The sequence below is a fragment of the Saccopteryx bilineata genome, chromosome 1, assembly GCF_036850765.1.
Source record: "Saccopteryx bilineata isolate mSacBil1 chromosome 1, mSacBil1_pri_phased_curated, whole genome shotgun sequence".
Lineage (NCBI taxonomy): Eukaryota > Metazoa > Chordata > Mammalia > Chiroptera > Emballonuridae > Saccopteryx > Saccopteryx bilineata.
In genome coordinates this window covers 118,410,791-118,437,116 of record NC_089490.1, presented here as the reverse complement: position 1 = coordinate 118,437,116, position 26,326 = coordinate 118,410,791, and the positions used below count along the sequence as shown (strand labels likewise).

At 35.1% G+C, this 26,326-nt stretch overlaps 1 protein-coding gene across 1 annotated transcript in view; it reads left to right on the top strand.

Annotated features, from left to right (window-relative positions):
* Positions 1–649: 649 nt before the first annotated feature.
* Positions 650–26,326, top strand: part of PLCZ1 (phospholipase C zeta 1) — a 47,695-nt gene continuing 22,018 nt past the window's right edge. The window contains exons 1-5 of the mRNA XM_066253222.1: positions 650–778; positions 10,026–10,257; positions 14,167–14,368; positions 18,462–18,606; positions 26,041–26,190. Coding sequence (XP_066109319.1) covers positions 10,194–10,257; positions 14,167–14,368; positions 18,462–18,606; positions 26,041–26,190 — 561 coding nt within the window. The 5' untranslated portion in view covers positions 650–778; positions 10,026–10,193. The remainder of the gene's footprint in view (positions 779–10,025; positions 10,258–14,166; positions 14,369–18,461; positions 18,607–26,040; positions 26,191–26,326) is intronic.

Sequence of the window (26,326 nt, the reverse complement as noted above, 5' to 3'; positions counted from 1 at the left end):
AAGTGTTCTAATTTTTGTAGTGTACCTGTATATAATAAGTAAACTTTATTATTTTATTTTCCTCTTTTATATAAAAAATACATTTATTATGGCATTTTAAACCTTTTTTGATGGTACTTAAAAATGTTGGGCATGTATATAGCTGGACATTTGGCTGATGTAGTAACTATATCAGATGTGGTTACTATTTATGAAACACTTAGTAGCAGAAACGGTGTTCAGTGATGTATTATGAATTCATTTAATGTCCTCACCTTCCCTAAATATTAATTTGACTACTTTTTAGATGAGGGAACTAAAGCTTAAAGAGTCAGGTGATAGGGATAGCTTGAAGTCCAGCTGTCTCCCAAGTCCATTTCTTTAGACAATAGACTGTATTTCCCAAGTAATAACTTGTTTTCATGAATATTTATTTTTATTTTTCTATAATTTTTATTGTATGCCCTTTTATACCGTTCCTACAGAATATTACCAACCTAGTTTCATTTAACATACTATTTAGCATCAAATTCGTTGTCATTTAAGCATAAGATAGACTGTTTTTTAAAAATAAAAATCAACTGAATAGAGATCAACTATTTCTTTAGGCATTTTAAGTTCTAAATGACTTTCTGTAAGAATTTCCTTAACTTTTTTTTTTTGTGTGTTTCATACGTGGTTTCTGTCGCTGATTCAAGATGACTTTAGAGGTGGAAAAATTAACATAGAAAAAACTTATAAATTACTTCAAAAATTAAATATTCGAAGTAGTTATACTCACGTGAAACATATTTTTAAGGTGAGATCCTATGTGCCCCCCGCCTCTCCATCCTGGAAAGAACTTAACCCAATTGTAGGGAAAGGTCAACAGCTACTTGGATGCTTTTTTTTGCAGAAAATTCCTATGAAAAATTAGTTTCTTAAGAATTAAAGCAATTAATTATGCTAAATATATTTATAAGTAAGATAGAATTTAAGTAATAAGTAAAACAAGGTGTCAAAAGAATTTGAAGTAATACCAGGTTATCAGTTTAGAACAATCTGTTTATATTAGATTAGGATCAGTCATTTGATTAGATTAAAATTAGATACATGATGTAATGTAATTGAATCCAGTGATTAATAGAAAAGTAGGTAATCTTGAGAGAAATTGTATCTTACCTCAAAATAGGCAATTATGCCAGAAGTTTTTCTTGTGTTACTTTATTTGCAAACTAACCAGATAGTCTGGTATATTTTCATGGACGCTGGCAGAAGCAGGTTGCCTGTTCAGAGAAAAAAGATAGCTTGTTACTCAGAAAAATAACAGTTTCAGAGTATCAGCATTTTGGTGCCATTTTTCAAAGCCCCAATTCCCAAAGTGTGATGTTGTGAGGAGGGTCAGGTCAACTGTGCAATGAATGTAATGGGTTGCATTACGGAGAGTAACCTCAAGCTTAAGGAACCCAGATCTTTTATTTTGGACAGTAAACCTGTCTGACCTTTGTCTAGGAGGGTGTCATTAGCACTATCATTGCAGACAGTAAACAAACTAGTTTATTCTTCCGGAGGGAGATCCCATCTCTTTATTATGCAAACATCCTTGAAAAGCTAGTCATGAACAAAGGATATTGATGTCTTTGCTCAGAAAATATGCAGAAACTAAAGATCTATGGAGAACTACCTCCCAACAAGCACTTCTCTCACTAAGATGTAGTCCCAATACTTACAAACCACAAAGAGGAGCTTTGTATAAATAAGAAAAACTATACTTGTCAGGAGACTGTAGTAAAAGACATAAGTTTCATAGTTGTTTCAATGAATCCATGTAGTTTGTGCTACAATAAGCCATCAGAATTTTAATCAATTCATTGCTAATAACATATCTGAAGAACACACATTTTTGTGAAAGGCCTTTACACATAAAAAATTTCCCCTAGTGGTATTGTCCAAAGTAAGAAACAGCTACATATTTTTAGGTTTGATAGAATTCACATTCAACACAATATAGAGGTAGTAATTAAATTTCTATTAAATGTGAAATACTGGAAATCTTATTCAGTGATTATCAGGTTGCTTTGAATTATCTGCAAGATAGATATAATGGTTTGAAATACCCTAAAGCAGTGGTCAGCAAACTCATTAGTCAACAGAGCCAAAAATCAACAGTACAACGATTAAAACTTCTTTTGAGAGCCAAATTTTTTAAACTTAAACTATATAGGTAGGTACATTCCTTATTGAGGTAGTGCCTGCATGTGGTATGTTGTGGAAGAGCCACACTCAAGGGGCCAAAGAGGTGCATGTGGCTCGTGAGCCGTGGTTTGCCGACCAGGGCCCTAGAGTAAAATGCATGTCATATTCAAAAGCATTATGTAGAATGCTCAGCAGGTACAATAAATAAAGAAATAGCTTATTAATTGAAATTTATTATTCTGATATGGCAGAGTTGAAGATCTATTTTGTTTAGCAAAACTATTTTTAGAGTAGCTATGAAAACAATGTTAACTATAAAAATTAGAGCGGCACAGATTGCCTATAATACTTCAGAAGCCTCTTTAAAGTGACCTCAAATACTTTAGAAGCATAAATTACATATGAACAAAGTTGATGATTATGACAAATCATTCTTACTTATTAAAATAATTGCCTTGGGCCTTCTAATAAATAATACTTGTTTCCTTAAACTAAACTGCCATGTAGTTATTAACATGTTGAAATAGAATGCTTAGGGAAGGTGTATTGGCTAACTGAATATAGATTCAGCTTTTTAAACATCTCACTCTTCTGCTTCAACTATTGTTGATAATCTTTTCTTACTTTATGGGTATACCTTTTAGCCACAGTAAATAAAATGAATCATAACAAATCTCATTTTGGTGACCCAAATCTTCCAGTGTCTTGGGGCTACTGTTATTGGCAAACTCAGTGGGCATGGAGATTCCTCACACTGTTATATTTTAGCTGTGTGGTACTTGGCAAGTCAGCAGACTCTCTGAGCAAATGGCTTAATCTGCAGAATGGGGATACTAATATAATTATCCTGCAGGATTGTTCTGAATATTAAATAAGGTACTATTTGTGAATGTACCTGGCGCCAAGCTTGGCAAAAACTAGGTACTCAGTAAATGAGTTGAAAGTATGTCCATCAGGATTGTTCTGAAAAAGAGAAAAATTGGTATTACATTTAGTGATTTCCTAAGAAGCAGACATAAATTCTGACATAAATTTTTTTCCTCACAATGTGGATTTTTATCATATAATTTGACTAAAGAACATACAAAGGTGAGCAAAAATGGGTTGAATTACCAGCTATCATTACCTAAAAGATAAATATAGGTAAGATAATGAAATAATAACAACAATAGTAAGATAAATAATGCAAATAAATATACAATAATTATCAAATAAATAATAATACAAGAATAGACTGTGTTGGCATACTTACAACTGTAAACCTACTTTTGTCTACCCCTGTATAATATTATGACCCTAGAAAAATATTCTAAACATTATGTATTTGAGCATGAGAGAGATAAAGAGAAAGAGACAGGGGCAGACAGGAAGGGAGAGAGAGATGAGAAGCATCTACTCACAGTTGTGGCACCTTAGTGGTTTATTGATTGCTTTCTTATATGTGCCTTGATGGGGGGGGTGTCTCCAGCTGAGCCAGTGACTCCTTGCTCAAGCCAGCGACCTTGGGCTTCAAGCCAGTGACCTTTGGGCTCAAGCCAGTGATCATGGGATCAAGTCTATGATTCCACACTCAAGCTGGTGACCTGGCTTTCAAACTAGATGAGCCAGTGCTCAAGCCAGCAACCTTGGGGTCTCGAACCAGGGTCCTCAGAGTCCCAGACTGATGTTCTAGCCAATGTGCCATCACCTGGTCAAGCTCTAAACTTCTTTTTTTTTTCTTATAATAATTTTATTTTTTTAATGCGGTGACATTAATAAATCAGGATACATATATTCAAAGATAACATGTCCAGGTTATCTTGTCATTCAATTATGTTGCATACCCATCACCCAAAGTCAGATTGTCCTCTGTCACCTTCTATCTAGTTTTCTTTGTGCCCCTCCCCCTCCCCCTTTCCCTCTCCTTCTCCCCCCTCCCCCCGTAAGCACCACACTCTTATCAATGTCTCTTAGTCTCACTTTTATGTCCCACCTATATATGGAATAATGCAGTTCCTGTTTTTTTCTGATTTACTTATTTCACTTCATATAATGTTATCAAGATCCCACCATTTTGCTGTAAATGATCCGATGTCATCATTTCTTATGGCTGAGTAGTATTCCATAGTGTATATGTTCCACATCTTCTTTATCCAGTCTTCTATTGACGGGCTTTTTGGTTGTTTCCATGTCCTGGCCACTGTGAACAATGCTGCAATGAACATGGGGCTGCATGTGTCTTTACGCATCAATGTTTCTGAGTTTTTGGGGTATATACCCAGTAAGCTCTAAACTTCTTTACAAAATTATTTGTTGTGTCATGGCTCGAGCAGCAATTCCCCAAGTTGTTATCTCTTTATTATCCAAAAAATCTTGCTTTTATCATTATCTTTAACTTATAGCATGTAATATATTTTATAGGATATATGATACATATGTTATTTCTATGTACTTAACCAATCTTAGATTATATTTTTAATTGTTGGTTAAGTATAAAATAGTTTCCTCTTAATTTCAAATTCTCTAATGAGTTAACAACCATTATTAAATCTATAGTATGTACATTCCAATCTGTAGAAACTTAGAAACTCTAAACAATGATAAAATGTTATCTCTTTCATAAGGAGGAAAAAAAATTGCAGAGATTACTATTTTACAAGTAGATTACAATAAATCTCATTGGTAATACTATCAGGGAATTTGAGAAGACAGAGACTCTAACTTGGACTTTTATAAAAGATACCATGGTAAAGGAGGCCTTCTTGGACCTTGAAAAATGAGAAGCAATATGTGTAAAATATAGTGTAAGAAATGCTTGGGGAATTAAAGGTAATCAAACATGAATCGAGTATAGGATGCATGAAGGGGAGTAGCTAATAAGAAATAGCTACAAACGCCAGTTCTGGTCAGATTCTGAATGGTAGACCGTGGAATTTGGATTTATTTTTGTAGGCAGTGGGTGGCCACTGAAATGTTTGAGTAGGGAAATAGGAGTATTTTAGGATAAATACGGGCTGCACTGTAGAATGGATTGGACGATGGATGGCAGAGAGACGAGTATTCCTTTGCTACCTCTGCCCTGCTAATCCGCAACTTGAGTCATCTCAGTCACTTATATTTTTGTTTGGTTCCACTTCAAGTTTATGATTTCCTATTATAGTCCAACCAAGCTTATTTTTAATCTTCTCTGAAAAGTATGTAGCAACTTATCCTCTTTTAATTGTTATATTCTTTTTAATAGAGAAACTAAAAGAATCCTTTACATTTCTTTCTCCATTTCTTCAATGATCCATTGCAATAAACTTTGCCAACACACTTACTTATTTTGGAAATCTATCTCTAAAATGCTAAATCCAATAGTGAGGCCTCTCTGTGTGTTTTATTTATCTGTCTTAAACTTCTCCTTATTCTGAGGTTTGTGACTTCATTCTCACCTAGTTTTTACTTAAAATGTATCATTATTCCTGTTGCCATCATACCTTCTACTCTCCTCTTAAAATTGAGTTCTTAATTTTCTTTCATTTTACTTTTCAATTCCTCTTGAACAATTTTACTGATTCTCTCTCCCCCCAGTTTTATTGAGATATAATTGACATAACATTGTGTTAGTTTTAAGTGTACAGCATGATGACTTGATATATGTATGTATTGTGAAATGATCACTACAATAAGTTTAGTAAACATGCATTACCTCATATAGTTACACATTTTTGTGTATGTGTGAGAACTTTTAAAATTACACTCTTAGCAACTTTTAAGTATATATGATACAATATTGTTGACTTCAGTCACCAGGCTGTACATTACATCAAAGAACTTATTTATCTCATAACTGGAGGTTTATACCTAATGACCACCTTCAACCACCCTTTCCATCTCTGCTTCTGGCAACCATCAATCTGTTCTCTGTATCTGTGAGTTCATTATTTTTAGATCCACATATGAGAGAGATTATACAGCATTTGTCTTTCTCTTTCTGACTTATTTTACATTACATGATGCCTGCAAGGCATCATTAGTGACATCCAAAATGTCACGAATTACAGAATTTTCTTCCTTTTTATGGCTGATAGATATATATCACATTTTCTTCATCTATCTGTTGGTGGACATTTTGTTTGTTTCTGTGTCTTGGCTATTGTAAATAATGCTGCAATAAACATAGAGGTGCAAATAGCTTTTCAAGATAGTGATTTTATTTTCTTTGGATAAATACCAAAAAATGAAAATTTCTGGACATATGATAGCTCTATTTTTAATTTTTTGAGGGAACTCCATTATATTTATGACCATTATTTGAACTCACTTATCTTGGATAAATCACTTATCTCTGTTTTATTAAAGTCTGTTTCTGAGGTCTTCTCTTGTTCTTTGGTTTGAAACATATTTCTTTGTTTCTTCATTTTCTTTTATGCACTGTGTCGGTGTCTGTGCCTTACTGTAGAGCATCCACCTCTGCCAGTCTTGAAGAAGCTGTCTCATGTAGGAAATAACTATATTGTTCAACCTTATCTTAGCTCTTCTGTTTTCAGCCTTTGTGATTTTCCAAAAAGCCTCCTTTATTTTTGGTGGTTTCTAGTCTTTGAGGGCGTCTCAAGGGAAGATCACAGCTCAGAGATGCAGGCTTATTGGAAGGTGGAGCCTCAGGCAAAGTATGCAAATAGACCTCTTTCAGGGAAAGACCGGAAGATGGCTGGGGACCACTGTCCACTTCCCTTTGTTCTGAGCCTCAGGGAAATAGCCATCAAACAGGACTCCAGAATTGAGACAGTGGCTGCCTACTTGGGAGCATTCCAGGATTTTCTCTTTTCTACCAAAGTTACAGGGGACAACACAGCGTATCTGGAAAACAGCAGTTGTGTTAAACCTGTTGTTGTTAAACCTGGCCTCCTTCAGAGGTAGACTGGGGGCCTCTGACTCGGGCTTTGTCTGTGCTGAGCCCTGCGGGAATAGCCTGTCAAGAACTCTTTCTTTGTTTGTTACAGTTCTGAGGCAGTGGTCCCCAACCTTTTTGGGGGCACGGAACAGTTTAATGTCAGAAAATATTTTCATGGACCGGCCTGTAGGGTGGGACGGATAAATGTATCACGTGACCGAGACAAGCGTCAAGAGTGCATCTTAGATGGCTGTAACAAAGGGAATCTGGTCATTTTTAAAAAACAAAACATCGTTCAGACTTAACTATAAATAAAATGGAAATAATGTAAGTTATTTATTCTTTGTCTGCAGACCAGTACCAAGTGGCCCACGTACCGATACCGGTCTGTGGCCCGGGGGTTGGGGACTACTGTTCTATGGGATCTGTAAATGGAAGTCCCACTGGCCACCAGAGCCAGGCAACCAAGGAGCTCATCACCCAAGTACAACTGTAAGAGGTGGGGTGTCAGATGTGTGCACAAGCTTCTTTTAGGGAAACACTGGTGATCAGAGTGAAGCAGAGCAATGGCATGGAGATGGTACCCACTGCCTTCCTGGTCTCTGAGGAAAGTCTCAGTTGGCCCTTTGATGTGTATTAGATTAGAAGCATGACTTTCAGGTTACAGCTTTTAAGAGATCCAAATAGGCTTCTTGCAGGGGAAAAACAGGTGCTTTAGTCTTCTGCCTGTGTGCCGAGTCCTGGGGGGACAGCCACGAGTCTTCATGAGCCATGGAGAGCTGTTTACTAAGGTCTTGTGGGTCTTGTGGATGCAAACCCCAGTTGGTTTTCAGAGCTAGGTGTTTTGGGGGCCTGTATCTCCAGTGGAAATCTTAAAAGTTGTGCCATTAAATATTGGGTTCAAACCCTTCACTCTTTGAGGGGGGCAGAAACTGAGAGTTGAAGTTCTCTCCTGATTATATGTCATCCTGCTGGGGTTAGAGATTATGGAGAGACTGTGACTCACTCTCTGCTACTCTTCTTGATATATATATATATATTTTCTCATTTGCCCATGTGTAGGATTTGCTCAACTAGTGTTTGAATTCTTTCTGAGAAATTTGTACCATATGCAGCTGTAGATTTGGTGTGTCTGTGGGAGAAGATGAATTCCAAAGCCTCTATGCACCACATTACTAACTTTCAATGGCTTCCATTACTATTTTAATGGAAACAAAATTTAAGTTTTTATCATAAATAACAAAACACATACATGATAAAATCTGTTCATCTGCCATATTCTAGGTGCCATATTAGGTTTTTGCACACATTATTTTAACAAAAATCCAAGGAAACTATTATTAGCCTCTTGTGATACACAAGGATATTGAGGATAAAAACATTGATATAATCTGTTCATTACTCATAGAACTCTGGAAACTCCTGTCTGGGTTGTCTGGCTTAACCCTTGTCATGCTTTCTCCTGTAACATGCAAATCCCTCCTCACCATTCCAACCAAGTGCCTGTTGGCTGTCTCTGCTTGGATGCCCAGATACTTTAATGTTTAAAATGAAACTTACCTTTCCCTGCAAAGCTTCATATTTGATCCCCAGCTCAGATTCCTTCTTGGATTCCTCCTATCAAACTCTGGTAATCACTATTGAACTTTTCCTCATGAAACAAAGAGATACTTTCCAACAGGTTTGTCCCTTACTATATTCTAGGGGTTCACTGTATAGGCAAAATTGTCAAAAGATGAGACACTAAGGTGGATGAGGTGAGGGAAGCAGTCATAGATAACAATACATTGAAATCCAGAACTACAATATGTTGTACATCTCCCATCTGCATAGCAACCAGATGATGTAAGCAGTGCTCTCTATCCCCATTTTGCAGATGAAAATATGAAGCTTAGAGTTGAATTCCTATGTCCAAAGTCGCACTTCCTTTAGAGCTATAAATAAGTCAGCTCCATTTTGTCGACCAATTGTCAACTTTTCACCAAAATACAATAGCCCTTCATCTCCTGCCTTTGTATTCAGATTGTTTACAATATAGCAAGAAAGTTAAAATATAAATGCATAGTCTCTTTTGAAATGAAATATCCAAGGTGCACTTCCTGTGCCTTAGTTTTTTATTTGTGATTCTTAATTCTACTAGTTATTCTAACTCTCCCCTACTCTGGACATTTTGATTTCTCTTCCTTATGTGTCAAAAATTTTAATGTGTTGTGTCCTTTGGACTTTTTCTTTCATAATTTTACTGACATCTTTTCTTTAATTTCTTCTTACCACTTCTCACCTGGATTGTATCCATTTTTTCCCCTTAGACTCATATTCCATCTTCCAATTGTTAATGCACATTTAATAGTACTAAACTTTTTCTTTTGCTAGTCATTTCTTACTGAGAATCTCAAGGTGTTTCTGTTGCTTTTAATAACCAGACCCAACCCAACTTCTTGTTTTTTAGCTCATAAAGTTCAAACATGAAATTTCCAGAACACCCTGATGGATCCAGTTGAATCTATTTTTTCTTATTGAAACCTACCTTGTTTGCCACTGCCCCCAATCCTTCAGTGATGATGCAGATTCTACTTTCTTAAAGTACTTCCTAACTACTGCTGTCTCTGTAGTTTATGGTGATCTTGCATGCTTTTTCAACTTTTATAGTGCAAGCTGCATATTGGTAGCGTGGGATTACATATCATTTAGCATGGTTTTAAGAAGGCACTAAAATAGAGTGCAACAGAAAAGGGGAAATGTACAATTCAAAGTCAAGCTAGAATACTCATCTTCTCCCAAATCTTACTCTATTCACAATAGATTTTAACTGGTGATGATCCACTAATCTTTTTTTTCCAACTTTGGCATCACTTCTTGCAGAGGTATATATTTTATTTGAGATAATACTCCAATGTAAGATTCATTTTCCTTCAAGTATAAGTTGCTATGTATGCTACACAAATACTCTAATTTATTCAGTTTGTGTATTTTTTATATTCAGAATGTGAGTGCACGAGTCATTTTTTTTTTGTAGGCTAATGACAGGCTGAAGAAAGGAAAAATCACCATAGAAGAATTTAGAGCAATTTATCGAATTATTGTACACAGAGAAGAAATTATTGAGATTTTCAACACGTATTCTGAAGACCGGAAATTTCTGTTTGAAAAAGATCTAACTGACTTTTTGACACAAGAGCAGTGTATGTTTACCATGACTAGAACCATTGCTTTTGAGATCATTCAAAAATATGAGCCTATTGAAGAAGGTATGCTTGCATTTCAAAGTTTTATTAAATATTTACATTCAAGGTTTTTTTTATGAATTAAAGTTATTGAATTCAAATTTCTGGATGGATCAGATTCTTCCTAATGTCAAATATTGGAAGTTTTATTTTTGCATTTTATAGAATATATATACCCCCTTTAGAAGGCTACATTGTGTAACCATGGCATTCTTTCTTATATCATTCTCCAGCTTTCTTTTAACTGCTTTTGTATATCTGCCAAGTGTTCCGAGATAAGCTTAGGAGTAAAAAGCAATATAAGGATTCTGTTACATGTGCTATAATAGAAAAAAGCATTTAAATGTTCATTAATAAGATAAAAACCCAGTTATAGAGAGTCTTCTATTTTTATAAATTATACTGTTGAAAATATGTATGAATACTAAATTAGCTAAATGAAAATGATTCAAGAAAAGAGATAAAATATTACAACAATCACTAATTTCTCCATGTCATTTACTTAATCTATTATAATATTATCTGGTTTAAATTAAATGACCAATTACGCTAATGACTTGTCATATAATTTTTTGTTTTTGTCTCATTTGTCAATGAATAAAAAAACTTCAAAATTTTTATTTATCCTCTTCTTTAAATAAAATAATGAAGACATAATTTAATAAAATATTTATATAATTATCTAAGTAGCTATTAAGTTAAAGCATGGTGTTTAATTCTACAAAAACTAATTGGTAGCACAAAATATTTCTTTAACTAGGGAGGTATGAAAGTCCAAGTTCTGCCTTTGAAAGTTTGTTTATGGCTACCAATGTATAACATATGATATAATAGGGGTTTTTAACAAAACCAAACTTATTCTTTCATTTTGTCACACATTCATAATTTATTCAAATATTTATTTCAGGCAACCAAGTATGTTTTTAGGTGCTGAAAATACAGTGGAAAGTGAGGCAAACCAAATGTTATATTTCTGAAGGGGGTTGAAGGAATTTTGACAATAAAGAATTAGACATATAAAAGGATAATTCGGAGAATGCTATATACTGTGAAAAAAACAAAACAGAGAAAGTCAGAAGGAGGAAACAACCCAAGAGTTCTAGTTTAGGTTGGGTGTTTAGGAGAGTCCTTTATGAGAATGTGACATTTGAGCTAAGACCTAAATAATGAGAAATAGCTAATGATGTAACAAAATGGGAGAAGTGTCTGAGTTGAGAGAAGAAAAATGTTGGACTTGAGTTGGAGATTTAAAGAAACGGGAAAAGCGTGGTTGGAATTTGGAGAATGAGGGTGAGATGAGTTTAGAGAGATAGTCGGGGATCAAATCATGTCACTTTCAATAGGCTATAATTAAGACTTTGGCTTTGTAACTCAGTTCTACTTAAAGATTTTGGAAGACTTTAGGCACTGCCTAGCAGAACTAAATGCAGTGCCAGAAAGAGTTTGGTCAGATCACCAACAGAACTTTTGCAGGCTTGCAATAAGATAGAGAGTTTGCACCAGAATGTAAAACAACTAAATTACTAAGCACACCTGATGAATTTAGCCGACTTTTTTTTTTTTTTTTTTTTTTTTTAATAGCAAAGATGTTCTCTAAGTAAGTAAGGAATTGATTTATGTTCTAGCTCAAACTCTTTATATCACTGATGACTGGAAATAGCCAATTCACTGATAAGCATTTTCAGTATTATTGAGTTAGTGAATATTAAAAAAAAATTCTTTGGCACTGTTACCTGAAGGTGGTAAAAGATACAACAGGGTGATGGAATGGTAACAATGACATCTAAGAATTATGTTTGCATTTTAACTATAATATTATTCTGTTCACTCATTTTATCTTTTGAAACTTCCTCTGCCTCACACACTTTCATACACAGACAGCCTTTGCATTTCATTTACATGCTTATTGATCACTTTAGAGATTTACTAAGGCCAATTTTAATTGTGATTTTATAGTCCCAAATGCTGCCAACCTCCTTAATCTCATCTCATTTTGGTATGGGACGTGGATCAAGTGAGGTTTTTAAAAATTCATGAGATTAATTCTAATTTCAATCTAGTAGCTTTTAAAACACAAGATGAGTTTGTTTTCTATTTTATTACAAAAGAAATTTGCTTAATTATTTGATAGTTCAAAAGGGCTATAAGACCTGACCAGGTGGTGGTGCAGTGGATAGTGCGTGGAACTGAGACTCAGAGGACCCAGGTTCAAAAACCACAAGGTCACCGGCTTGTGTGTGGGCTCACCAGCTTGAGCACAGGATCATAGACATGACTCCATGATTGCTGGCTTGAACAAGGGGTCACTTGCTGTGCTGGAGCCCCCTCCCTCCCGCCCCAGTAAGGGCACATTTGAGAAAGCAGTCAATGAACAACTAAGATGCTGCAACAAAGAATTAATGCTTATCTCTCTCCCTTTCTGTCTGTCCCTATCTGTCCCTCTCTCTATCTTTCATCTCTGTCACACACACACAAAAAGCTATAAGCCAATCACTGCTAATTGCACTGGGAAAAAGAATCAATTTATGCAAATTATTGCTATTACAATATATGATGCATTTGCTCCGCAAGTTGCCATAAATTTGCATTACTTTGAAATAGAAAGTTTGCACGCCTATAAATATTCTATGTATTTATTCTTCTAGCTTTCATTTTTTAACCAAAATTTTAATAGCATTTCTGAATGCTGGCTTTCTTTTACTGTTATGATATCATAAACAGTTACCTAGGTCATTATATATTTTTCTGATACATTATTTTTAAAGGCTTCTTAGTATTATATCATACTTTGAGCTTTAATTTGTTTCCTCCTCTTATTAAGTTTTTATAAATAATGCCAGTGTGATCATTCTTGTACATCAATCTTTGAGTTCCTATCTCTATGTTATAAATTCTTGGAAATGAACTTATTTGCTAAGGATCACACTCTAGTCTAAAGTGAACACTCACACTAGCTCTTATTTTGAGACAAACTGAATCATCAACAACAAAAATAACAGCAACTAACTTAGAGCTAATACATGAGATAAGTACTATTATTACCATCATTCCAAATATAGGGAGAGGTTAACTAACATGCTCATTATATAACAAATAAATGGACTTAACCCAAGCCCTCTGATTGCAGAGCAGTGTTCTGCTTAAATAGATAATTTTGGTATAAATTATACTGTGTATAAAAGTTTATAGAGACAATTTAAAGATATTTAAAAATAAATAGGCATGCACCCAATAGAAATGTGCATATTTGTACCAAGAGCCATTTACTGATTGTTTACAGCAACACTCTTTGTAAATTATCTAAAGGCTCATCAAAAAATAGAATCGATAAATTGTGGTGTACTCACTCAATGTAATACTGTACAGTATGGTAACAAACAATGTCTAACTGTATGCAACTGCAAAAATTAATCTTAGAAGCAATATTGAAAAAAATAAACCAGTCACAAAAAGACAGACTGTATGAGATCATCCATATAAAGCACAGAAACAAGAGAAAACTAATGTATGCTATTAAAAGCCAGACCTTTGAATACCCTTGGATGGGTGGAGGGAGAGACTGAAAATTAACAGAAGACAGGCTTTCGGGGTGCTGTAACGTTCTGATTTGTGACTTGGGTGCTGGTTACCCAGATGTTTGGCTCATGGATATTTATTGATCTATGACATTTGTACTTTTCTTGCATATATTTTTAAAACATTAAAAAATCAGTAATAATTAAAAGATACGTTCTCTACTTGAATGTTGCTATAGAAGAATTAAGGGTATTGATTAGAAAAAATTGTTTCCAAAGAAAAATTAAAAATACTATTAATGTTATTCTAAATGAATATTTTAGAAACACACTTTATTACCGAATAAGTTTTAAAGTGAGATATAATTTTTATACTGCTAAAGATATTAATACATTCCTTTTACTTATTTTTTTATAGTTAAGCTATTACGCCAGATGTCATTTGAAGGTTTTACAAGATACATGTGTTCATCTGAATGTCTCCTATTTAATAATGAATTTAAAAAAGTTTATCAAGATATGCATCATCCATTACAAGACTATTTTATTTCAAGCTCACATAATACATACTTGGTATCTGATCAACTAGTGGGACCAAGTGACATTTGGGGCTATGAAAGGTATTTATATTGATTTTTAAATTTATTACATTTTAAAATACTTAGAAGTTCTTGCTGGTGCCTACTTCTATCGGTAGTAATTCACAGTTAAAGCAGGTTCTGCATGTTTGTCAAACACATAGGAAGAGTAGTTTTGTGTTGTGCATATCTTGGAGATCTGACCTTTGGGTGATGATGTACAGTAACTTATTCAGTGTATTAGTATCATATACCCTCCTTCTAATTCTGTCTGCTGACTTCCTTTCTACAGTTACTGGCCCTCTTGTTTTCTAAATAATTTTAATACCTCTTTGAGGAAACCATGTTCAGTTAATTATAACATCCTAGATTTAAAATGAATATAGTTAAAATGAATTCTCAGATATCAGGACACAATACTATGAATAAAGCCAATACATAGGGTAAATGGTATAATTTGGCATTCATAGAATATAATATAGAGAGATTTATATGGAAAATTATTTACACAGTTTAAGCTACATCTCTAATTTTGCATTCTACAATGTGTTATACTGTTAATACCAGACTTCAGTTTAACCAGTCAACTGAGAATGTAGTGGTGAGCAAGATATTCAAAGCTGCCAACTTCTTCTGTTCATGGAAATAGGCAGATAATAAACAAATAAGGTGATATTTTCAGGGACTAATGAGTCATACCTTAGAAGATAACCTAGGGTACTGTGATAGAAAATAACTGTGGGGTGGAGGGTATAACTTTACTTGAATTTTTAGGAAAAGCTTCTCAAGAGGTGACATAGTTGTGGTCTGAGTGATGATAGAGAGGAAGTCTCAGAAAAGTCTGGTCAAAAGGGTAAGGAGAGAATGGATTCTATTCTAGTTGCACTGGGAAGCCATTAGAGGGGTTTCCTTATGATAATGTCATATTGACTTACTTTTTATTTCTGTGGAGGAAAGACTGATGGTGCAAGAGCAGAGGTGGAAGGTGATGTGAGAAGATGTTGTGGTTATCCAGGTGGTGATGGTTACTTAGATGGTCAGTTCATGAGGCTGCAGTTGAGATAAGTGGTTCAGTTTGAGATACTTTAAAGAGGCAGGGTCAACAAGATTTACTGGATAATTTGAAGAGAGGTCTGAGGGAAAGGCAGTATCAAGATTTTTGGCTCAGTGACCCAGAGTATAATGATACAGTTGACAGAGATGATGAGGTCTGAGAGAGGAGGCCACTGTAGAATGTGAGGCAAAAATAAGAGTTCAATGGTTCTGACATTCGGTTGAAGATACCAATGAGCCATGTCAGATGTTTATGTATGAGTCAGGTGGATGAGTCTGGGGTTTAGAAAAAATATCCAGACTGGAAAGAAAGAATTGGAAGTAATCAACATATAGGTGATAGTAAAACCTATGTGATTGGATGATATTAATTTAGGAAAATCATAGAAAAGGTACCTTATAATACCATGATAATATCAAATTTACAAATATTATTTATCTAATTTAAAAATCTAAGTAAACACGTAACTTCACAAACTCAGAAGTGCATCCACTTAGAATTCTTAAGGATAGCCCACTCATAGCTATACTTTCATTATATAAATTTCTAGTCATCCCTAGCCAGATAGCTTGGTGGGTTAAAGCATCATTTCAAAGTGCAGAGGTTGCAGGATCAATTCTGGTCAGGGCACATACAGGAGCAGCTTGATGTGCCTGTCTCTCCTTCTCTCTCTCTCTTTCTCTCTCTCTCTCTATCTCTCTTCCCCTCCCTCCCTCCCTCTCTTGCTATATCAATAAATAAAAATTAAAAAAACAAAATTTCTGTTAATACTTTATTATTTTAATTTTTTTTTTGTATTTTTCTAAAGTTGGAAATGGGGAGATAGTCAGACTCCCACATGCGCCCGACCAGGATCCACCTGGCATGCCCACCAGGGGGCGATGCTCTGCCCATCTAGGGCATCGCTCTGCCGCAACCAGAGCCATTCTAGCACCTGAGGCAGAGGCCATAGAGCCATCCTCAGCACCGGGGCCAACTCTGCTCCAATGGAGCCTTGGCTGCGGGAGGGGAAGAGAGAGACAGAGAGGAAGGAGACGGGGAGGGGTGGAGAAGCAGATGGGCGCTTCTCCTGTGTGCCCTGGCCGGGAATCGAACCCGGGACTCCCGCATGCCAGGCCGACGCTCTACCACTGAGCCAACCGGCCAGGGCTTATTAGATATTTTAATTTTTTTAAAAGAGAAAATATACTTTTTAAACAAGTTGATTTAGTACTACAGACAATTACTTTTGAATTCCAAGAAAATGTTCCACCCAACTGAATATTTAAATTTAATTGTATTACTTCTGTTTCTCTACCCACCTGTGGAAGATACACTATTAGAAGGCAAGTCTTCTAAATTTTTCTACTCATGAGAGTCGGTATAATATAATGTTTATCTATTAATGTTTAAGTTTCTGGTGATGATCTTTTCTTGTTTTTTTCTCATTTGTTTAATATGTGACAAATATAACCTGCTTGTGCCTCAATTTCCTCATCTTTAAAAGAGGAAAACTAACATTAACTATCCTATTACTATTAAATATTTTAATTCATATAAAGTCCCTTAAACTTACCTAAGTGGAAGATATTTTTACTGAAAAAGAAATTGTCATTGTGCATTCCCCAAAGGGGCTTCACTAATAGGAAATGGCTTCACTCCTGGGGGTGACACACCTTTCTCTCACATACCTCTGAATAACTCAGATCATTTTCTACTAGGAACCATATCGTGTTGTCAATAGAAGCAGTTTCTAAGAATAAAATCAAAACTAGCTAGAGAAATAGCAAGAATCAGGATTGTGTGGGTTATCCTTCATGAAAAGTTTTCTTCCACATCTGAGTTTTTAGTAGTTTTCTGTCTTTTGTTTTCCCAGCAAAGAGTTCAAGATTATTCTCTGGTAGCATCCCAGAGAACTGCTATTCTACATTGATAAAAAGGGCAAGACAAATGTACTTTGACAATCAACCTAGAGGAGAGTAAAGCCAACATTCTTGCATGACAATTCAACTTTACAAATAGATACTGATTATTCTACACTACAGTTTTTACAGCTCTGAATTTTACATTATAGGGCATATTTACATTCCTGAATGAAGCAATGTGCACTTAAAAAGTAGGACAACAGGGTCTTAAAAAAACCCAACCCCCAAGAAACCTCAAAAAAGAATATTAACCATTTAGCTTTATATTGTTTTAGTGAAGCCTCCAGTATAGATGAAATTCATTAATTGCCTTGCCCTTTAATGCCCTACACCTCAGGTCCCTTCCATCTTTTACCTATATTATTTCTGAGAGAATATAAGACTCTTTTATGTTTTTATTTTTTTAATTCAGCACCTTGACTTCATGTCATAATTGCTTTATCTTTTCTCATTTACACTCCTACTTAATATTTGAGTCATCACCCTAAAAAGTTATCTAAAATGATCCCTAAAGAAGTTTTAGACCTACAAATTCTATTGTTGCATAGGGTTTATTTGGTACTCTGTATTTCTCTTTGAAAGAATCACTGATTCTACGGCAAATATTTGGAGCTGGAACCACCCTCTCTTCTCCAAGTTGTTACAGCTCAGGGCAAGGAAAAATGTCTCCATAAATGGCAGGGGCCCTTTTTACCTTCTCCCAGATACATGAGTATAAATTTTAAAATCCTGTTGTTTCAAGTCAGCCTATTTCATTCATTTCTCTCTTTTCCAAGCTTGTGTTTAGGAGATCACTTCTATCTGCCTTCCACTTTCTTCCTGCATCCCTATAGCTCTCATTCTTTTTCTAATATGAACACAGTAAATACTTATTTTAGTGAGCTGTATATCAAAGATGTTTTTAATGAGAGTTAGAGAACGGAGAGCATAAGGAATCGGTAGAAATTGCAGTATTCAGAGTCCACAGCCCTCCCTGCCCATTGCACCCTCCTGGCGGTGCTTGAATCGTTCGTGTCAGGCCACCACGCTCACGGAAAATAAGAAAAGTGTGCTCAGTTTAACACAACCTTATCATAGATTCATTTATAAATTTATTGCAAAATTACAAAGAGTCTTTAATATTTTGACATTTTTAATGATCCAGGAACGACAACTGATTTTATTTAAATTTTGCTAGTGCCCTCGTGAAAGGATGCCGTTGTCTGGAAATTGATTGCTGGGATGGCTCACAAAATGAACCCGTTGTATACCATGGTTATACTCTCACCAGCAAGCTTCTCTTTAAAACTGTCATCCAAGCGATACACAAATATGCATTCATAGTACGTGCTTATCTTTATTTAATTGTAGTTATTTAAACATAATATAATTTAAATGTTTTGAAATTCTATGATTCTTGGCCTTACTTTAGATTAATGATATTTCAAATTGTGAGTTATGCTCCATTTGTAGGCAGTGAAATTCATGTAGTATGTATATAGTTAATGATAGATTTATCAAGGTTAATCTCAGGTAGTAAGCTACATGTTATTTCATGGACCTTTTTGTATAATTATATAATATGTATACTTATTGCATCATAATACAAAATATATTATATATTATATTTATATATATATATAATAAAAAATATATATACAGTGTGTCTGTAAAGTCATGGTGCACTTTAACTGGTCACAGGAAAGCAACAAAAGACGATAGAAATGTGAAATCTGCACCAAATAAAAAAAAACTCTCCCAGTTTCATACCTATTCAGTGCAGTTCAATGTGGGCCCATGCACAGATTTTTTTTAGGGCTCCTTATGTAGCTATCCCATATAGCCTCTACAGACTTGTCACTGACTGATGGCCTACCAGAACAGGGTTTCTCCACCAAACTGCCGGTTTCCTTCAACTGCTTATCCCGCCCAGTAATGTTATTCCTATGTGGTGGCGCTTCATTATAAACATGCCGATATTCACGTTGCACTTTGGTCACTGATTTGAATTTAGCGAGCCACAGAACACACTGAACTTTCCTCTGTACCGTCCACATCTTGACTGGCATGGCCGTGGGCTGCTCCTCTGTATACACGGTGTTACGTCATCATCTGCGCATGCGCACATGCTGCCACATCATCCTACAGAAACTGGGAGGGTTTTCCTTTTATTTGGTGCAGATTTCACATTTCTATCGTCTTTTGTTGCTTTCCTGTGATGGATCAAAAGTGCACCATGACTTTACAGACACACTGTATAATATGTATATTTTTTGGTATTTTTCCGAAGTTAGAACCGGGGAGGCAGTCGGACAGACTGCTGAATGCACCCGGCCAGGATCCACCTGGCGAGTGATACTCTGACCACTGGGGTGTTGCTCTGTTGCAGCTGGAGCCATTATAGCACCTGAGGCGGAGGCCATGGAGCTGTCCTCAGCGCCCGAGCCAACTTTGTTCCAATGGAGCCTTGGCTGCAGAAGGGGAAGAGAGAGATAGAGAGGAAGGAGAGGGGAAAGGGTGGAGAAGCAGATGGTTGCTTCTTCTGTGTGCCCTGGCCAGGAATCGAACCCAGGACTTTAACATGCCAGGCCGATGCTCTACCACTGAGCCAACTGGCCAGGGCCATAAAATATATTTCTTAATGTGAGCATGATCAAAAAAGTTTGGGAAATACTGTTCTATATAATAGTAAATATTTTGTCAATATTAAACTATTTTACTTTCAAGACAAAAATAAAATGTGTCAAAAGTATATTATCTCAATTGCTGGTCTTTTTTTGGTGACAGAGACAGAGAGAGACAGAGAGAGGGACAGATAAGGACAGACAGACAGGAAGGGAGAGAGATGAGAAACACCAGGTCCCCACTGGGCATCTTAGTTGCTTATTGATTGCTTTTTCATATGTGCCTTGACCAGGGGGCTACTGCAGACCTAGTGACCTCTTGCTCAAGCCAGCAACCTTGGGCTCAGGTTGGTGAGCTTTGTTCAAACCAGATGAGCCTGTGCTCAAGCTGGCGACCTTGGGGTTTCTGACCTGGGTCCTCTGCATCTTAGTCTGATGCTCTAACCACTGTGCAACTGCCTGGTCAGGCTTGTTAGCATTTTTAAATCACTATGAGAGAAGCTATTTATACAGCAAAAATGTCTAGAAGTTAATTTTGGATTTAAATTACTATTCAATCATTAAAACTACAGACTCAATGGCAGGGGTCTCCAAACTTTTTACACAGGGGGCCAGTTCACTGTCCCTCAGACCATTGGAGGGCTGCCAAATACAGTGGTTCTCTCACTGACCACCAATGAAAGAGGTGCCCCTTCCAGAAGTGCAGTGGGGGCTGGATAAATGGCCTCAGGGGGCCGCATTGCAGCCTGCAGGCTGTAGTTTGGGGACGCCTGTGAGTTTCTAAAGTCAGCTTATAAACCCTAGTATATAAATTAACCAGGTTTTAGCAATCACCTAATTTTGAATAATACTTGATCCCATTTACAAACTTGGCTAATTAAGCATCTTTAGATATTTTAAAGTGCTTTACTTAGTATATTTGATTTTTTAAAAAATATTTCAGTAGTAGTAAAATTGAGGAGATTTAACATAATGTTACTGAGTACTTAGGGTTAGGGTATATCTAATAAATTAATGCATATCTAACAAGTTAAACTTCTCTTAAATAGGTTAGTACATTATCTGTAAACATAAACAAAACTTAAAATCACAAATTAAAATTAATTTACTATTTATTTGAAAAAGATTATAAAATACTAAATATTCACAAAATATAAATTATGAAAAATTTCTTTTATAATTTAAAGCATTGATGTATGTATGGCATTGATTCTCTTGAACATATAATATCTAATGATTCTAAATTTCTATTTTTACACAAACTTCTCCCTTGAACTCTACACCAATACAGACAACTACAGACATTCTACTTGCATATTTAACAGGCATATTTAATATAATGTGTTTAGAACTGAGCTCCAGTTACTCTTTTTTTCTGCCTGTCCTGTTCTTCTCATAGTCTTCCCAATTTCACTGAATGGTAATTTATATGTGTTCAAGCCTAAAATGAATAATTTTTAGTCAACTTTAACCCTCCTCTCCTTCTCTCCAACCTCTCAATAAGTTCTCTACCAAATCCTCTTGGCTTTCCTGTCAAAATATATACAAAATATTAAATATATATTTAATCCCTTCTTCCTATCCTCATTGTCACTGTCCTGATGAAACACCATAACTCCTCACATGGATTGTTCCAATGGCTTCTTATCCGATGTTCCTGCTTCTTTTCTTCCTCCCCTGCAGTTTCATCTCAATGTATCAGCCAGAGTGACTTTGGTAAGTCAGATCATGTCATTCTCCTTCTCAAAACTTTCAATCCCACTCAAAATAAAAGCTAAAATCTATACCGTGACTCCCAAAACACTACAGTTCCAGTTTTCTGTTACTTCTTTAATTTTTTCTCTTTTCTCCCTTGTCTGCTTGTCCATTCTGGCCTCCTTCCACTTTCTCAGATACATTTCAAAGCCTTTGCACTTGCAATATTAACCCTTAATCTGCAATATGTTTTCCAAATATTTGTATAGCAAACTCTCTCACCTTATTTAGGGTGGGTAACCAAGGAAATGAAAGGAAATAGAGATAATCTAAAAATTCAAAGGACTTGCAAGATTGTAAACCTCTATAGCCTTTAAGATTCTAAAGAGATGGAGACAGAATGAAAAGGAAGCTTTAAGTAACAAAGACTCACTGAGCTTTCTCAATTGAACAAAGTAACTTAATTTTGCAGTTAAGATTAGATTGAAGGTTCAAATTTCTACCATTAATTTGAAAAGGAAAGATCAATGAATGTAGACTTGGTAAGTATAATTAGGAAAGAACTTTGGGTATAGGTAATGGGACATATAACTTGCTAGAAGCAAACCTATAAGGAAGCAAAGTTTTTAAGGTAGTTATATTGCTAAACCCAAAATAAAACACAAATACAACTCTTAGGCAAGACTTAAAACAACCCTATGTCAGAAAGTGAGCTGCAAGGAAATAAAACTCCTCAATACCTACTTTAGATGTAGTCAAAGAGATAAAAGACAAGAGGACCTTTTAGAGGTTGGAGCCAAAGACCATAACAGAAGCAAAAAAAGATAGAAAAAAAGAAAGAAAGAAAGAAAGAAAGAAAGAAAGAAAGAAAGAAAGAAAGAAAGAAAGAAAGAGAAAGGGAAAGAAAGAAAAGAAAGAAGAAAGAAAAAGGGAAGGAGGGAGGAAGGAAAAGAAAGAAAGAAAGAAAGAAGGAAAGAAAGAAAAAAAGGAAAGAAAGAAAGAAAGAAAAAGGAAAGAAAAAAGAAAGAAAGAAAGATAGAAAAAAAATAGAAGAGCTCTCCTCAGTGAGAGAAGTCAAAGCCTAATCAAGAACTCCATCTGCTGCTAGACCATCAATTTGCCATCTTAAAATCACTTTTTATTTTGGGGTACATATGAGAATGTATATTGTAATAGGCTGAATAAAGGCCCCTGAACAAATTAGGTTGTCATTTCTAGAAACTGTGAATATCACTCTATTTGGAAGAGGGTCTTTGCTGATGTGATGAAAATAAAAAATTTGAGATGAGAATTTTTTATCCTAGATCACACTGGGGAACAAAATTTTTGTTGCATCCACAAAAACACTTGTTCTTACCTAACTCGAGTGTGCTGATCTCATATCTGACATTAACTTTTCTCTGTAAGTTACAGTTTTTTTGCAATTCAAGATTTTAGGTTTTCATCTTATTGTAAAATTTTCAACATTTAGTTTAACATAATGAAGTATCATGTCTTCTTGGGCATCATCTTTGTGAAAATATAATAATTCATATAATGCAGTAAATATACTAATACACTAAAAGATATGATTGCATCAGAATTTGTCTACAATTTCAAAATAGAACATATTAAAACATTTATTTTAATCATAAAATTTGTGCAAAACTTATTTAAATTCTATTCAGACAAAAATTTGCATTTGTAGCTCTTATGTTTGTGTACTTGTTGAGGACAATCTTGTTTGATGCTCCAGCAGTGTCTGCTCATCACTAACAGCTCCAAGATTTTCTGGAAAGTTATCAAGGTGACTGTTTAGGAAGTGAATCTTAATGTTCATGCTACATCCAATGTCGCGGAAAGCCAACAGAACAGCATCCTTTGAACCAGAAGTTCATAGTTTTCTGCTTTTTTGTTGCCAAGGAAGTTCTTTGTAACTGCCACAAAAGACTGTCATGCTGCTTTCTCCTCCTTATTCATCTTCCTGGAAAATTCTTCATCACATATAAGGGTTTGAATTTGAGGTCTGTCGAATACACTTGCTTTTATCTTCTTGAAAGACAAGGCAGGAAAAGCAGAAATAATATGTTGAAAGCATTCGCTTTCTCTATTCAAAGCCTGAACAAACTGCTTTATTAAGCCAAGTTTGATGTGAAGTGGGGGAAAAATGATCCTGTCTCAATTAACTAGTTTCATTCACAATATTTTGCTTTCCTACTTCCAGAGCTTCATGTTTCAGCCACTCCTTCTGTGTCCAGTGTTTCTCCCGAGCTTGGCTGTCCCACAAACATAGAAAGCAAGGATACTTCATGAAACCTCTCTGTTGTCCTAGCAGGAAATTTACCATTTTAAGATCCACATAAATGATCCAGTTATGCTCCTCAAACTTCAGAAAGTTGAGGACAATTTTAATGTCATTCTTACTAAGTAGTTCAATTCGAGTTGGCTAAATTGCTGAGGGGTTAATGACTGCTTGGCATCAGAAGAAGACCCTTCAGATTCTACAACCATTTCCTCATACATCTTATCAAAATACACTTGATCTCCATGTTCACTTTCTTCATCTTTAGAAGAAATAAAACCATTGAAAACTGGAACTGGGAGTGTTCTAGAATGTGGGATAGGCTGTACTGCTGAAGGAATTTCAGGATATGCGATTATATGCCGTTTTTTTTCTTGCCAATGCCCTTTGTATGGATCAGACAGAAATAACAGTCACTGCTGTGGTTCTTAGGTTCATGCCAAACCATGGGAATACCAAAAGGCATTCCTTTTCATTTTCTTTTTGTCCAGTCATGAAGCATTTCCTCACAATTATGACATACAATATGAGGAGCCCAATTCTTGTCTTGATTGAAAATAGGCAATATATGCATATGTCACAAATGATGAAATATTGTGCCTTTGACGTTGAAGTGTGTAACAGCCACATATATAACAGAAGGTCAGGACTATTCTTACATTTATGCTTACTCAAAGAAGCCATGATTCAATCTTAAAATAAGAGGGTGTTTTTTATCAGATAATAATTTTTACATTTAAAACCAACTACAATTATGTCAAAGTGGTGTTTGTAAAACATTAATTGCCTTGTAGTTATGTTCAATCCAAGAGTCATTGCCCTTTAACTCCAATTGAAAAACCAATGCATGCCATTAAGTATAACCAAAGAAATTAAAATTGCATAAAAACTAGAGCATGCACCAAGAAACTGATTTCAGATTTGGAATCAGCGATGCAGACATATATAGAAACAGTTCTAAAAGCTCATGCAACAGAAATGAAAAAAAAAATTGTTCCTTGGTGTTATCTGTGTGGATCCTAAAGACCATCATATGTATCCTTGTAAGAGGGAAATAGAAGAAGAGTTTGTGCACACAGAAGAAGAGACAATGTGAAGATGAGGGGAGAGATTGGAGTGATATGGCTGCAAGCCAAGGAGTTTGGGCAACTATCAAAAGCTGAAAGAAATAAAGAACAGATCTGCCCCAGTGCCTGTTGATACTATGAAGTAATTTTTTTTGCCAGTGAAACAGATTTAAAATTTTTGGCCTCCAGAATTGAGAGATACATTTCTGTTGTTTCAGCAACCAACTTGTTATTAATTTGTTATAGCACCCACAAGAAACTAAGATACTCACATATTGAAGAAATATAATATCTCCCATTCAAATATCTGGAATAATGCAGTGGACTGTGTAATTCCCTGGCTTATCTATAAGTTGCTAAATTTGTGTCCTGATGATTATACATGGAAAGAAAATAAAATAATTATGAATAAGATCCAAAATGAGTGTTTTATATGGCAAATTTTAAATTGGCAATAGTGAGTATGGGCAGAAAATATCTTTGTAGAGTCACCCTTATTTAATATATATTTTATATTATTAAAAACTGGAAATATCTTTGTTTTTAGTTATAAAGCAATGAGCTTTGATTTTAGAATTTAAAACTGAAAATATAGAAAATGAACATTTTCCTTAATTTGTCAGTTTTAAAGTTTTCCTCACATTGACAACCATCTAAATAAACATACATATATATTTATTTGAAAAAGTTCATATATGATTTGAAAAAATAAAAATGTAGAGTCTCATTTTTTGGCAACATGCTTTTCTTTATATGACTAAGCAATACACAAGTTTCTATAGCAATATACCTAACTGCACCTTCTTCTTAACAGACCAATACCATTCTTATAAATGGATATGCCAGAATATATTTAAACATGTACCCACTATTGGGTGCTTTAATTGTTTCTGAAACTTCTGATGCAAATAGTAATAATTTTTCTTTTTATATTGATTTAATGTTCCTTGTTTTGTCAAACTTGAAAGTACTTTCAGTTGAAATAATAATTATTTTACAAAGGTACTGAACATTAGAAGTAAGTATTAAAATAGATTAAGTGCTTCTGCTAGTTGCATTAAAGTTATTGAGGAGTTCTGAGAAATAACTGTAGTGATGGTTAATTTTTAGACATCTGAATACCCAGTGGTGCTCTCTCTAGAAAATCACTGCTCCCCTTCCCAACAAGAAGTGATGGCCGACGACCTGCAGTCTATTTTGGGAGATGCCTTGCTTTCTGATATGCTTGATGATTTTCCAGACAAACTACCTTCACCAGAGGTAACATTTTGTCTGAGAAGCTCAGGTTAAGAACAATAACAAAAAAAGCGTGTGATTATTATACTGGCCTGTGAAACTGGGATAGAAATCAATGAAAATGCTTAGATTTGGTTATTTATAGAGGTGTATCTTTGCA